The sequence below is a fragment of the Danio rerio genome, chromosome 7, assembly GCF_052040795.2.
Source record: "Danio rerio strain M-AB ecotype USA chromosome 7, GRCz13ab, whole genome shotgun sequence".
NCBI lineage: Eukaryota > Metazoa > Chordata > Actinopteri > Cypriniformes > Danionidae > Danio > Danio rerio.
Genome location: NC_141027.1, coordinates 56245612 through 56259478, shown reverse-complemented (window position 1 = coordinate 56259478; position 13867 = coordinate 56245612). Strand labels below are relative to the sequence as shown.

The 13867-nt window shown below is 38.4% G+C and overlaps 1 protein-coding gene across 3 annotated transcripts in view; it reads right to left on the bottom strand.

Annotated features, from left to right (window-relative positions):
• The window catches only part of acsf3 (acyl-CoA synthetase family member 3), a 93797-nt gene that overhangs the window by 64314 nt on the left and 15616 nt on the right, over nt 1–13867 (bottom strand). For all 3 annotated transcript variants that reach the window (XM_087261957.1, XM_087261958.1, XM_087261959.1), the window contains exons 4-5: nt 8926–9080; nt 8145–8290 (exon numbers count right to left, since the gene is read on the bottom strand). In XM_087261957.1, coding sequence (XP_087118083.1) covers nt 8145–8290; nt 8926–9080 — 301 coding nt within the window. The remainder of the gene's footprint in view (nt 1–8144; nt 8291–8925; nt 9081–13867) is intronic.

Genomic DNA, 13867 nt, shown 5'->3' with positions numbered 1-13867 from the left:
AAAGTTGCTGAATTTGCTCTTTTAACTAATAATCGCTGTACTGTTTCTAGTTCTTATTTTATAATGCAAATTTTTTCTTCAACATCTTTTATGGTCTTGACTTGTAAGAAGTAATGAGGTTCATTCATATTCTTAAATGTCATGCTGTTTTTTAAACCAATCAGCAATCATAACTTTTGTCAAAAAGTTATGGCTGAGCTTCTGCTAATATTTGCTGATTGCAAATAATACAGTATGAGAATTAAAGGCTAAATTAAATCTGTTTAGCATATAATGTGAGTCTAACCCTTCAGAAGATTTGTATTGAACCAAACAAAACGCTTTGTATTGATTTATTTTATATTCTATTCATGTACATCTTAAATAGCTGAAGGCTTTAATGGAGGAAGAGAAGTCTTTTGGATTTAAGTAAAGGATGGAAGGATGAATTTTTCATTTTAGGGTGAACATTGATCTAAAGTTAACACATTATAATAAGGATTAGTTAATTCGATGTAATGTACAACATATAAAACACAAACCTTTACAACCATATTATTGTTGAAGGTTTAGCCATTGCAGTTTGCTGAAGAACCCTTCCTGTCTTTCGCTTGGACTGCACTTCCCACCATGCCCTGCAGTCACACACCAGTTTCAGTTCACTTTTTAATTACACACAGCTGTTGACTATCAAGACTGATTATACACACACTCTATATAAACTCTCCATTCACTCTAGCCCAGTGGTTCTCAATCCTTTTCATCAAGTACCACCTCAGAAAAAAATTGTCTCTCCAAGTACCACCAAAATGAGCAGTATTGAAATACAGTAGCATAGAAGGCCTAGTAAAGCAGATACAACTCTGACCAGTTAAAAAAATGTGGCAGATTACCTCAGAAATATAGGCTATATGTCATATATAGCATATTATATACATCATTTTGGATACATTTTGAAAAATATTTAGCATGTACATGACATATTTCATTCCTCCGTGTATCACTAGAAGGAAGTCTGTGTACCACTAATGGTACACGTACCACAGTTTGAGAACCACTGCTCTAGCCCATTTCTCAGTCTTGGTTTAATGTAATGGTCACTACTCTGGCTTTCCTGTTCTTGATTTTGCCTCGTCTGTCCTGTTTAGTTTTGCTTTGGATTATTTTGGAATTTGGATTGTTTGCTGCCTGCCCTGACATTTTGTCACTTTATGGATTACGATTACTTTTGTGGGTTTTCTTTGCCATCCCTGTTTTGCTCCTGAAAAAAAAAAAAAAAAAAAAAAAACAGAGTGGAAAACAAATGCAACCTCACCTCTGTTGCAACCCCCTTCATTACAATTATCCAGTTATAAGTGCTGCACAATATATTGCAAAACTATCACTGTCATGACAATAGTATATGCAATAAATGCATTACAGAAATGTGTGATTAATTACATTTAGTTAATACATGGGTTGTTTATCTAAATTTGGCCAATCAGATGGGGTCTTACTATCTTAATGTCTAGCTCCCCGGTAGTTGCTGTTCTGCTTTTGGCTAGAGCTGAATGTAAATACTAATGGCAGAAGACAAGATGATGAAAATGATCAGTCAGAATATCTGCTGAGAATTTTACTCAGTGTTTTAAAAAAATAAATGTTTGCACTTTATCACAGTATTTTAGTTTAAATTAGATCTGCAAAATGTATTTTACCTGTTTATGTTAATAACATTACATAAATAAATGTAATAACAAAGCCAATAAAAATAGCATTTTTTCTACAGAAATGTTATATCATAAGAATTACCGTTATCGCAATACTTATATCAATATTGCATATTTTCCCAGTATCGTGCAGCCCTGCCAGTTATGCTGCACTGCCTGGAAAGAAAATCCTGACAGTTTCTTCAAGAGACTTTTTAAATCTCAGCTCAGATCTTTTATAATATCAATGTTCTGTTACAACAAAGACACAACTGTGATTTAGGTTACATCGCCCCACACATGAGATCAGACTCATCATAATTCATGGGTATCTCTTCTGGTGATCACAGTCAACCCTGTGACTGATATTGATCGGCTTCAACCTACTTCAGAATTAGACAGCCCCACACTGGCATCTCATGGGGCCCCGAGCAGGAAATGTTAACAGTTGCAAACTCCTCTTAATCATCACCTCTGAGCATTGACTTTAGCCCATTTTCTCTTCCGAACTCATCACTAATAAAACTGCATGGCGCAAAAGCTCTCCTCTGACAAGCACGTTAGCACAATCCCTCACAAACACGTGTCAAAAAGATGAACAAAACAATTCTCAGACACACAGAGTGGTGCGAGGAAATTGTGAGAAGACAACTAAAAGTGCTTTGATACCGAGACTAAAAGACGACGTGGAAGCTGACATGAGCATTTTGATCAGAGCTACATCACTCAGAAAAAAACCCATGGAGAGTTTGTTAGAAGATAATCACACATAAACAACAAAACGCAGACGAAAAAAGACAAACAAACTACTTCAAAACGGAGTTTGATCTATGACAACTTGCCATCATGAACCGTCTAAGGAAAAAAAAAACACAGTTACTGTGATGAAACATTAATGCTAAACATCAGTAGAAGAAAAGTTGACAATAAAGACCCAAGACAACCTTATCAAAAAATAAAAATATTTACAATATCAACAGAAAGCTATTCGTTGCACTTCATATTTAGCACAAAGGCAATTGTCTGGTTAGATTTTATTTCACTCATTGCACATGGCAGAAATTACATGTTCAAAACCAAGTTTAAAAAAAAAGCATTTATGGCATTAAAGCATTTTTGTGGTTGATGGTTTTAATGGTTTAATGCTTTTAATGGTTAACTCTGGAAAATGTGTTTATTTAATTTTATTTTGTACTATGTATATTTTTTTTATGAACAATAATGTACATATTTTGGGTTGGGGGGAGGGTGGGGTGGGGATGGCACACAAATGAAAATCGTTGAAAAAGTGAATATACTGTAAATGGAGAATTAGATTTTGATCAGTTAAAAAAAAAAAGTTCACCACCAAAAGATTTTCAATCTTTGACTCTCCCTCAGTCATTCCAAACCCTTTAGATTTTTATTTTTTGATTTTTGGATCGATTTCTTAAATCAAATCAGAGAGTTTTTGCCCTCTACATCAAGAAGTCTTTTCACCTCAACATCTGTTATGACCTAAATTTGTAAGAACCAATGAGGTTAATTCATATTAGATTTTATTTCACTCATTGCACATAGTAAAAATTAAATGTTCTCAAAGAGTAAAGCACAAAAGGCTTATCAGCAGCCTTATTATTCAATTGCAAGATAGTGTCAAACATTCAAGAACAGACATATAACAGGTAATCATGTCCTAGACAGATAACCATGTTTCTGGACCTAAAGAAAGCCTTTGACATGGTTAATCACAGTGTCTTACTAAATAATTTAGGTTCAAAATGTCAGCAGAGGCCTTACAGTGGTTTGGGTTTTGTTTGGGTGGGAGACAGAAATGTGTGAGGGTGAATGCGGGGAAATCATTTGTGCATTCTAACAATATGGGAGTACCTCAAAGGTCTGTTCTTGGCCCAGTGTTGTTTACAATGTGCATAACTAATCTTTCAAATTGCTGCACAGGGGTTAACTGCCAGTTATATGCAGATGACACACTTATCTACAGTATGTGTCTGCTAAAACACATCGCTGAACAGGTGAGCAACTGACCCAGGCTTTAGAACATTTAGGCCTTAGCGGTCTCATTTAACATCAAATATCAAGAAAACAGTTTTTATGTGCTTCTTCAAAAGAAGTAGATCTGCAAGGAATACATTTGGGGCCCTATCATACACCCTGCGCAATGCAGACGCAAATTTTGTTTGCTTCAGTTTGACGCAAGTGTCGTTTTGAAATGTTGCACCAAGCTGTTTTAATAGCAAATGCATTAATGCTTGTATGTGCACCCATAGGTGTTCTGGCCTAGAAAAGGAGGTGTGTTAAGGCACATTGCTATTTTGAGAATCTAAAATAGACTGCTCAATAGACCAGCTGAAAGGAGGTCTAAAGTCCAGTGGAAAGCATGTTAGTTGTGTGCCTCGCTTACACATTGCTGAATACACACAGGACGTACAGCAATGCAAAAATAACTTTACAAATAAAAACGAATTGAAGGAATAAAATATTATAAAAAATTATTATTTTCTACATAAATATAAAAACCAACACTTTCATTCCTTCTTCATCTAGGGAGGCCTTTTCAGTTTATTCATGACAATTTGCTTTTGTATAATGTTATTTTTAGTAGTAGTATTATGTATTAAATGCATATTAATATTTGTTTTATTAAAAACAAGTTTAGATTTGCCCACCTGCCAGATTCTGGACCATATGGGGCATAGTGTATTTGAATGTAACTCAGTTTTTTGACCACACTTTGTTGTTATTGTTCATTTATTAGTTTGCTGGAAATTAGAATTGACTTTAGAAATAGTTTTGAAACAAATCTTTGTGCTTAACAAACAAAATTAATTATGTATAGGCTAATGGATATCTGTGTGTTCAACATATTTCCTTATCCATGAAAGAGAGTGAAACTGGAAGTAAAGAATGAGGAGGCTCATCTCTCATTCTCGAACTGCAGATGCTCTGTTTACCTTCTCTTGCTAGTGAAGCACTCAGTTTTTCCACTTACAAAGTCCGTCATGTAAATAGCACATGCACCATGGTGTGACGCAACTAACTCTTAAAGGGAATGGGAGATTGAGACTCTGGTTGGTTTATTCTCAAAACACACCTATAGCTCATTAAGAGAATAAGCTCAACCCTGTTAGACCATGCGCCGCGGCTCAAAGTGGATTTTTTTCATCCTTAAAATAACAAAAGTGGATTCGGAATAGGCGTTAATGCTTTTGCTCCCTGCGCTTTGGACTTTGTGCCAATATCAATAAAATAGAGCCCTTGAGGTACTGATTAAAAGTAAAGTTATTGAAGAAGTAAACAATTTTAAAAATCTTGTCGTAACTCTAGACCAGTGGTCACCAAACTTGTTCCTTGATGGCCGGTGTCCTGCAGATTTTAGCGCCAACCCTAAACACACCTGAACAAGCTAATCAAGCTCTTACTTGGTATATTTCAAACAGGTACTTGAGGCTGGTGTGCTGAGGCAAGTTGGAGCTAAACCCTGCAGGGACACCAGCCCTCCAGGACCAGGATTGGTGAACCCTGCTCTAGACATTAATTTAAAATTTGATAGTCAAGTTAAAAATGTGTGTAAGAAGATCAAGATGCACACAATGATATTCTCATACTTGTCATATTGCATTACATCATGGTCACAAGCCTCTGTAACTACATTGAAGTATATTGACTTGATATATAAACAAGCAATTGAGGGCATACTACACACGCACTGTTGCCTTGAATCGGGCAAAAGCGTGCATGTCCCCCCTCCCGTCTCTCCCGACGGCCTGCACTCACACTACGTCATCAATGATGCACTGTTCAGTAAGCACTTTTGCTCAGCAAAGTGGAGATTGCTTTAGTTATATCGTTTTAGTGGTTTGAGATGCAGTGACACGCAGACATATTTTGAGGCTAATAAATTATCATAAAGTCCTTGTGCGGCAGGAATTAGTTTGCTAAAGGTGCAGCTGTCATGCAGTGAGAGGTTTGCGTCTTTACAGTAACAGTAAGAAGGATTAATTAATCCATATCAAACAGTCCCTTAAATGTGACGTCTCATCTTCAGTTTCTGGCTCTGGCGCTTTGCACTCACACAACAAGTGTACCGCACCAAAGCCCGAGTGAACCGCGCTCTCTTCCCGATTCAGAGCACTCACACTTCTCAAACGATCCGGGAAACGGGCATGGGCACGGTTCGGATAGCATGGTGCGAGTACGCCCTAAAATGATGAATTTAAAGCATATACGACAGCATTATTGTGAAGTTTTATGTAAACATAACTGTGGCGAGGGGGCGTGGCCGAGAGCCGTGGGAACGGGGTGAGGCCACCGCGTGAGTGGATACACGTGCGGTGCGCACCTGCCTCGGATCCCACGGAAGGAGCTCTGGACCATAAAAGGAGGAACGATGGCAGAGGAAGCCGGGAGAGGACCGGGCCCGGGCATGTTATTTTACTTTTGCTTTCAGTTTGACGGCAGTCTCCGCGAGGAGCTGCCGTCCGTTTGTTTTGATTTAAATGGCAGTCTCCGTGAGGAGCTGCCATCATTATTATTAATAAATCATTTTAAAGCTCCGTCGGTTCTCCGCCTCCTTCTTCCCGGCGGCCAAAGGGCCGTAAACTTCATTACAGTGGTGCCGAAACCCGGGAGAAGGAGGGACGCGTTGTCCAGATGCCCTCGCCGCTGAGAGAGGGGGCGAGTGTTCGGGAGTTAACCCGAGTGGGGGAGAAACCCGTTCGTCTGCCCAGAGTGCCGGGGCGGCCTGAGGCTGGCGAGGAAAGGATCTGCCTGCTGCCGTCTCCCAGCATGGGGAGGAGCAGGGGACGCGGGGCTCACCACCGGAAGGGAAAGAGCTGAAGGGAGCCATCCCACAGAACCCGGGGGAGTCGCCGCGATCCGCCATGATGCCAGAGCCTGCATCCGTCCACCGAAGCGGGAGCGGAGCAGGAGACCAGAAATGCCGCCAGCCAGCCAGGAGAACCGCCGCCGGACGCCAGAAGACGGACGGGTGGATAGATTCCTCCACAGGGCTCCCAGCACGTCGTCGCATCTCTCAGCTGGTGGAGGACCGAGTGGCAGCGTGTCTGGAGAACCGAACCCCAATTTTTTTTTTTTTTTCCTCTCTCCCCTTTCTCGGTCTACTCTGTCTTTCCTCCTTTTTTTTCCATCTCCTTTTCTCTCGGCCCGTCTCATATAGGTCTCGTGGGTGCTGTGGCGCCAAACCCCCCCCCGGAGTATGCACAGCCACGGGGTGCCCCCGGCCTGTGATGGGAGATGGGGGTATGTGGCGAGGGGGCGTGGCCGAGAGCCGTGGGAACGGGGTGAGGCCACCGCGTGAGTGGATACACGTGCGGTGCGCACCTGCCTCGGATCCCACGGAAGGAGCTCTGGACCATAAAAGGAGGACCGATGGCAGAGGAAGCCGGGAGAGGACCGGGCCCGGGCATGTTATTTTACTTTTGCTTTCAGTTTGACGGCAGTCTCCGCGAGGAGCTGCCGTCCGTTTGTTTTGATTTAAATGGCAGTCTCCGTGAGGAGCTGCCATCATTATTATTAATAAATCATTTTAAAGCTCCGTCGGTTCTCCGCCTCCTTCTTCCCGGCGGCCAAAGGGCCGTAAACTTCATTACAATAACCTTTTTAGTTTTGATAGTTTTATTAAATTTATTTATCTTAAATTGTTTTTTTAAATGTTTAAATAATCATGTACCAATGGTGTTTCAGATCTAATCAGTAGGCATGAAAACTTTCATAGAGTCACATGAGCAGCTGCTAATGGTGACTGTCTAGTAAGTGTATGACTTCTTTTGGTCAATCTGTTTTTTCTGTTAAGGGAACCAAATTGTGGAATGATTGACCTGTTAGCCTAAAATTAGAGAGTAATATTACATGTTTTAGTAGTTAACAACAAAACAGCAGTTTGCACAAATAGCTCACTATTAGTTTGTTTGATCATGCCATCTTTGCTTTTGCTTTACAGCATTTTTTTATGTGAAGAATTATAATGTTGTGTATATGCATCTATTTTATTTCCCATGGACAGGTTTTGAGCATTAGCAAGTCTGCTTTTAATTGTGATGTTCATTTCAAATAAACAAATAATATGTGGAGATATGTGTATAATTATTATGTTTATAATAATAATAATAATAATGTAAGTAATAAAGCAAGCTTTTGAAATCTTTAGTTTCTTTTTAAAGCAGTGTGCAAGTAAATGTACATTAACTTCTGCTAAAGGTTTTTTTTGTTGCTCTCACAAAAGAAGATATTTAGAAGGATGTTGAAAACCTGGAACCATCGACTTCTAAAGTATTTAGTTGTTTTTTGACTATGGATGTCAATGGTTAGTTTTTCAACATTCTTTAAATGATAAAAAAACACTAAGTGAGACATTTTTGGGAAACTATGATTGAGTTAACTAAACAAGACACATAAATGGTGATATTGCTCAAAATTACTTAATGTCATTTATTGCACATTTATGAAGGGCTGCAGTACCTGGTACACGAGGTCCTTTATATGAGTTTGAGAGTGCCATGCCAATCTCAGTCATGCCATAGCGCTCAAGTAGCACATGATCTGTGATCTCTGCCCAGCGCTCCAGGACAGGCTGTGGAAGAGCAGCTGAACCAGACACCATCAACCTGAGAGAAAGAGGTAGAGAGCGAGAGAAAGAGAGAATAATAAAAAAACATTTAGACACACTTTTAAAATAATTATCAAAGACATTATACAATAAAATTTTAAACACAACATTTACACAGTCAAATTAACCATGAACTGAAAATGTTCATCACAAATGTTGCATAAAACCCCTTTATAGTACAAAATCTTTTCAAAACACATAAGAAATTGCTTTGAAAATCAATTAAAATCATGGATTTCATCACATAAAAAGTAAGAATATTGTATGAGTTTTGTTTTTTGGTATTATATATGATATTTTTAGCTTGACCCAAATGAAAATCTAATGAGAGCAAGAGAGAGAGAGAGGAGAAAGAGAGAGAGAAAAAAAGGCAATCATTTAATTTTCCACATGTTTTGCAAAACTAAAAACTATACACTGGTTGTTTTTCTTCAAAAAGTCCTGATTTGCCACTTGACCCTGAGGTAAAATATGTTGGCGCTTTGAATGCTCTTCTTTGATGTACTGCAGGTTTATTATAGAATAAAAGAGAATTTTGTTTATAGGGAGGTGCTCTACTTTGTTGAATATGAACTGAAGTCTGAGGCTTTAAACAGGACTGTCGTGATATTACTGTGGTTTGCTTGTTGGTACCGTATTCTCTCTTTGCACACAGCCCTGATGAAGTCTTGGACCTGAGGCTGAGTAAAATGTTGGTCGTAATATTCAATGAGTTTGGAGTAGATGGTGGGAACAGCCATAAACACGTTCACCATCGGAGACTTCGAACAGATCAACTGCTCCCAGACCTGGAAAACAAAACAGCCAGTTATATCAACCAGTTTTATAACTACACATATAGATAAGGAACAAGGAAAATAAATAAAGAAAACTGTGTATTATTAGGCGAGTACTTAATTAGATATGCAGTTTTATCAACATTCTAAAAAAATTACCAAACAACAAACACTGGCTTAAATTAAAATAATAATATTAATAATAATAATAAAGAGTAAATTATTAGGTTTGTCTGGTTAAAAACTACTTTAAGACACTTTAAAACCACCATATGGAGCAATAAGCCCATTTAAAAAAAATGTCAATATAATGGGCAAAGATCAATAATATTTACACTAACTGGGCACTTCATTACATACACCTGTCAAACAGCTTGTTAACACAAATTTCTGATCAGCCAATCACTTGGCAGCAACTCAGTGCATTTATGCATGTAGACATGGTCAAGATGATCTGCTGCAGTTAAAACGAAGCATCAGAATGGGGAAGAAGAAGATTTGAGTGACTTTGAATGTGGCATGGATGCTGGTGCCAGACGGGCTGGTCTGAGTATTTCAGAAACTGCTGATCTACTGGGATTTTTACGCACATCCATCTCTAGGGATAACAAAAAACATCTAGTGAGCACAGTTCTGTGAGCGCAAATGTCTTGTTAGTCCCAGAGGTCAGAGGAAAATGGCCAGACTGGTTCGAGCCGATAGAAAGGCAACAGCAACTCAAATAACCCCTCGTTACAATCAAGGTATGCAGAAGAGCATCTCTGAATGCACAACACATCCAACCTTGAGGCGGATGGGCTATAGCAGCAAAAGACCACTCCTGTCAGTCAAGAACAGGAAACTGAGGCTACAATTCACACAGGCTCACCAAAATTGGGCAAATGAAGATGGGAAAAACATTGCCTGGTCTTTCTGCTGCGACATTCGGATGATACGGTCAGAAATTGGCATCAACAACATGAAAGCATGTATCAACATGTCAGGCTGCTGGTGGTGGTGTAATGGTGGGAGGGATATTTTCTTGGCACACTTTACTCATTAGTACCAACTGAGCATCGTGTCAACTCCACAGCCTACCTGAGTATTGTTTCTGACCATGTTTATGGCTTGATAACCACAGTGTACTTATCTTCTGATGGCGACTTCCAGCAGGAAAATTCTCGCAATGTCATAAAGCGCAAATCATCTCAGACTAGTTTCTTGAACATGACAATGAGTTTACATGGCCTCCACAGTTACCAGTCTCAATCGAGTAGGGCACCTTTGGGATGTGGTGGAACGGGAGATTCGCATCATGGATGTGCAGTCAAGAAATCTGCAGCATCTACATGTTGCCATAATGTCTATATGCACTAAACTCTGTTCGGAATATTTTCAGTTCATAGTTAAATCTATGCCAAGTTCTGAAGGCAAAAATTGGTCCAACCTGTTACTAGTAAGGTGTACCTAATAAAGTGGCCGTTTTAAAGTATTATAATACAATTTTTGTTTTTGTTTTGACATAATAGCTAAATTATTAAGTTATACCCAAATAATATGATAAATTAATGTGGCCATGACAATATTATAAAAAAATAAATAAATTTATATCTGCCAACCTTTCTCAAAAAGACTTTCTATAAAGTCATAGAATGTTATTATATTAATACAGGGTCTTGTTAAAAAAAACTTTGAGTAGTAAAATTTCTGAACCAGATAGGGTCCAAATTTTATTTTATTTATAATAGTAATTATTATTACTAAACACATTATGTTAATAAAAACCTTTAAATTATAGATTTATCTAGGAATGCTTTTATTTCACATTCATTTAATAGTTATGTTAGTAACATTACATATGTATTGCTTAAAATCTGTGACTGTTGTTATATTGATTTATTACTATTGTAATTTAAAATGTTGTGCAATTAAAAATTTTTTTTGGAAAACAAAAACTCACACTAAAAAGAAAAAAGATTGCAGGATGTTGCTATAGCTGCCACTGAGATTAATACAAATACTAAAATATATATTTTTTAGATCTTTTATAGTTTGCTGTACATGAAAACAGACAACAGAATTTTAACAAAGAGCAGAAAATAAAACAAGCCAGTGAACCAGTACAACATCTGAACAGAATAAAAACAGCCCTGATATTAGTATCTGCTTCCAGTATCAGCCTAATCAGACCATTACCAATAATTACAGAAAGAACACTGCAGATAGCGATTAAGCCACCGATTGTGCATCTCTAGTGCTATTTGTCTCGGTGACTCTATAAGCTTGGGGGGAAAGGTTGTCGACTGGAGGAATGTTGTTAAAAAAGGAGAAAGCGAGTATAGATTTGTAAAGGTCAGTGTGATTCACAGCAGAAGAGAAACATTTCAGAATCCCTGAAGAGCTACTATTGAGGTCAGAGTGAAGACTGCACACAGGACACATTGGGCTTTTACAGCGTTTCTCTGCTTTTGATGAATGTGTTTTGTGAATCATAGTGAAAGACGACAGAGCCAATCCCCAACACACACAGACACACACACATAGACATGTGCAAACTCAATTTTTGTGTTTCATGGGGACATCCCATAGAAATAATACTTTTTATATTGTACAGACTGTATATCCTGTCAATTTACTTCAATCCTACCTCTAACCCTAACTCTAAAAGAAAACATTTAGTTGTTTAACTTTTTTTTTTAACATTTATTTTTTTTTCATGGGAACCAAAAAATGTCCCCATAATGTCAAATAGTATACTGGAATTGCTATACTTCTGATGAATACCAGCATCACCCTAAGTCAGAGTTATTAGCCCTCCTGAATTACTAACCCCCCTGTTAATTTTACCCCTAATTTCTGTTTAACAGAAAGAAGATTTTTCACATATTTCTAAACATAATAATTTTAATAACTCATTAAAATAACTAATTTCTTTTGTCTTGATCCATGATGACAGTATATAATATTTTACTTGACATTTTTTTTAAAGATTTCTCAAGCTTAAAGTGCAATTTAAAGGCTTAACTAATTTAACTAGGTTAACCTTCCTGTCGTGTTCTGGTTAAATCTGACCGATTTACAACTTAAAACACTCTTAAATATTGTGTTTTACATCTGATTGCCTCAAGGCCTTATGATATCATCCACACTGTGCACTTGAACATTTAAAAGTGAAGATTACCCCTTTCATTGAATTTTGAATGTTTTAGTCAACCTTGTTACACTCAAAAGTGACCGGCAAAGGAAATGAATAGGTATACAGACTACATTCATCCATTCAGACAGAAAACATCCCCATATACTGTACACCATCCTAACTGGTTGAAGCTGATAGAAAGGCAACAGCAACTCAAATAACCACTCGTTACAAGGTATGCAGAAGAGCATCTCTGAACGCACAACAGCAGCAGAAGACCACATCGGGTGCCACTGCTGTCAGCTAAAAACAGGAAACTGAAGACTTGTACACACCAGGATGCTTTTCGTTTGTGTTTAACGTCAGCATTTTTCGAGACGTTTTTCCGGATTCAAACCCAAGCGATTTTCACTGGCGTCAAGCAGACGAGTATGCAAAATCACTCCTTGACGTTAGATGGAGCTACACACCCTTAAGCTTCTGACATTTGCTTGTAACACAGAAGAAAAATACAGAAGGTTGATATGCTTGTTGTTAAAGTTACTGGAGATTCAAACAAGCATGGATGGTTCAAGTAGCAGCTCCATCTCTTCCGATGAAGAAATGATTATTGTTCTCCAGTGCAATAAGCAGCTCTACGTTCATATCGCCACATTGAGCGCCTCCAAGTGCTGTTTACTGTAACTTCAGCAGCTCCGTGCATGTGAACAAAAGTGCCAATCTGATTGATGGAGAAGTTTTTGACGCTGTGCTAAAAATGACACTTTTTGCCTGGTATTTTGTGTGCTGGTGTGCACAATCACATTAGCGCCCTTTATTTAGTTACGAGGAATTAAACGCAGATCGAAAACACAAGCAAAAAGCGTCCTAGTGTGCACAGGCCTTGACGCTACAATTTGCACAGGCTGATCAACATTGGAGTCTTGATTTCTGCTTCATTATTTGGATGGTAGGGTCAGATTTGGCATCAACAACGTGAAAGCATGAATCCATACAGTCTTGTATCAACGGTTTAGGATAGTTATTATGGTGTAATGGTGTGGGAGATATTTTCTTGGCACACTTTGGGCCCATTATTACCAATAGAGCAACATCACAGCCTACCTGAGTATTGTAGCTGACCATTTCCATCCCTTTATGAACACAGTGTACCCATCTTCTGATGATGACTTGCAGAAGGATAACTCATCATGTCATAAAGCGTGAATCCTCTCAGACTGGTTTCGTGAACCTGACAATGAGTTCACTGTACTCAAATGGCCTCCCCAGTCACCAGAACTCAATTCAATAAAGCACCTTTGGGAGATTTGCATCATGGATGTGCAGCCGACAAATCTGCAGCAACTGCAAGATGCGATCATGTCAATATGGACCAAAATCTCTGAGGAATATTTCCAGTAACTTGTGAATTTAATGTCATTGATGGATTAAGACAGTTCTAAAGGGAAAAAAGGCTCCAACCCAGTACTAGTAATGTATACCTAATAAAGTGGCAGGTGTATGTATTTTAGTGTAGAGCTGGCTTCACTGACACAATGTGCGCAAAAATACCCTTTGACTAATCGCCCAGCCCTAATATTTTAGGCACATAAATCAATCAATTACAGAGCTTCAAAACTTAACTCACTAACTCCCTCTTTCCAATCACACATATTCAATGTATGCCATGCAAACACGTGAGAGC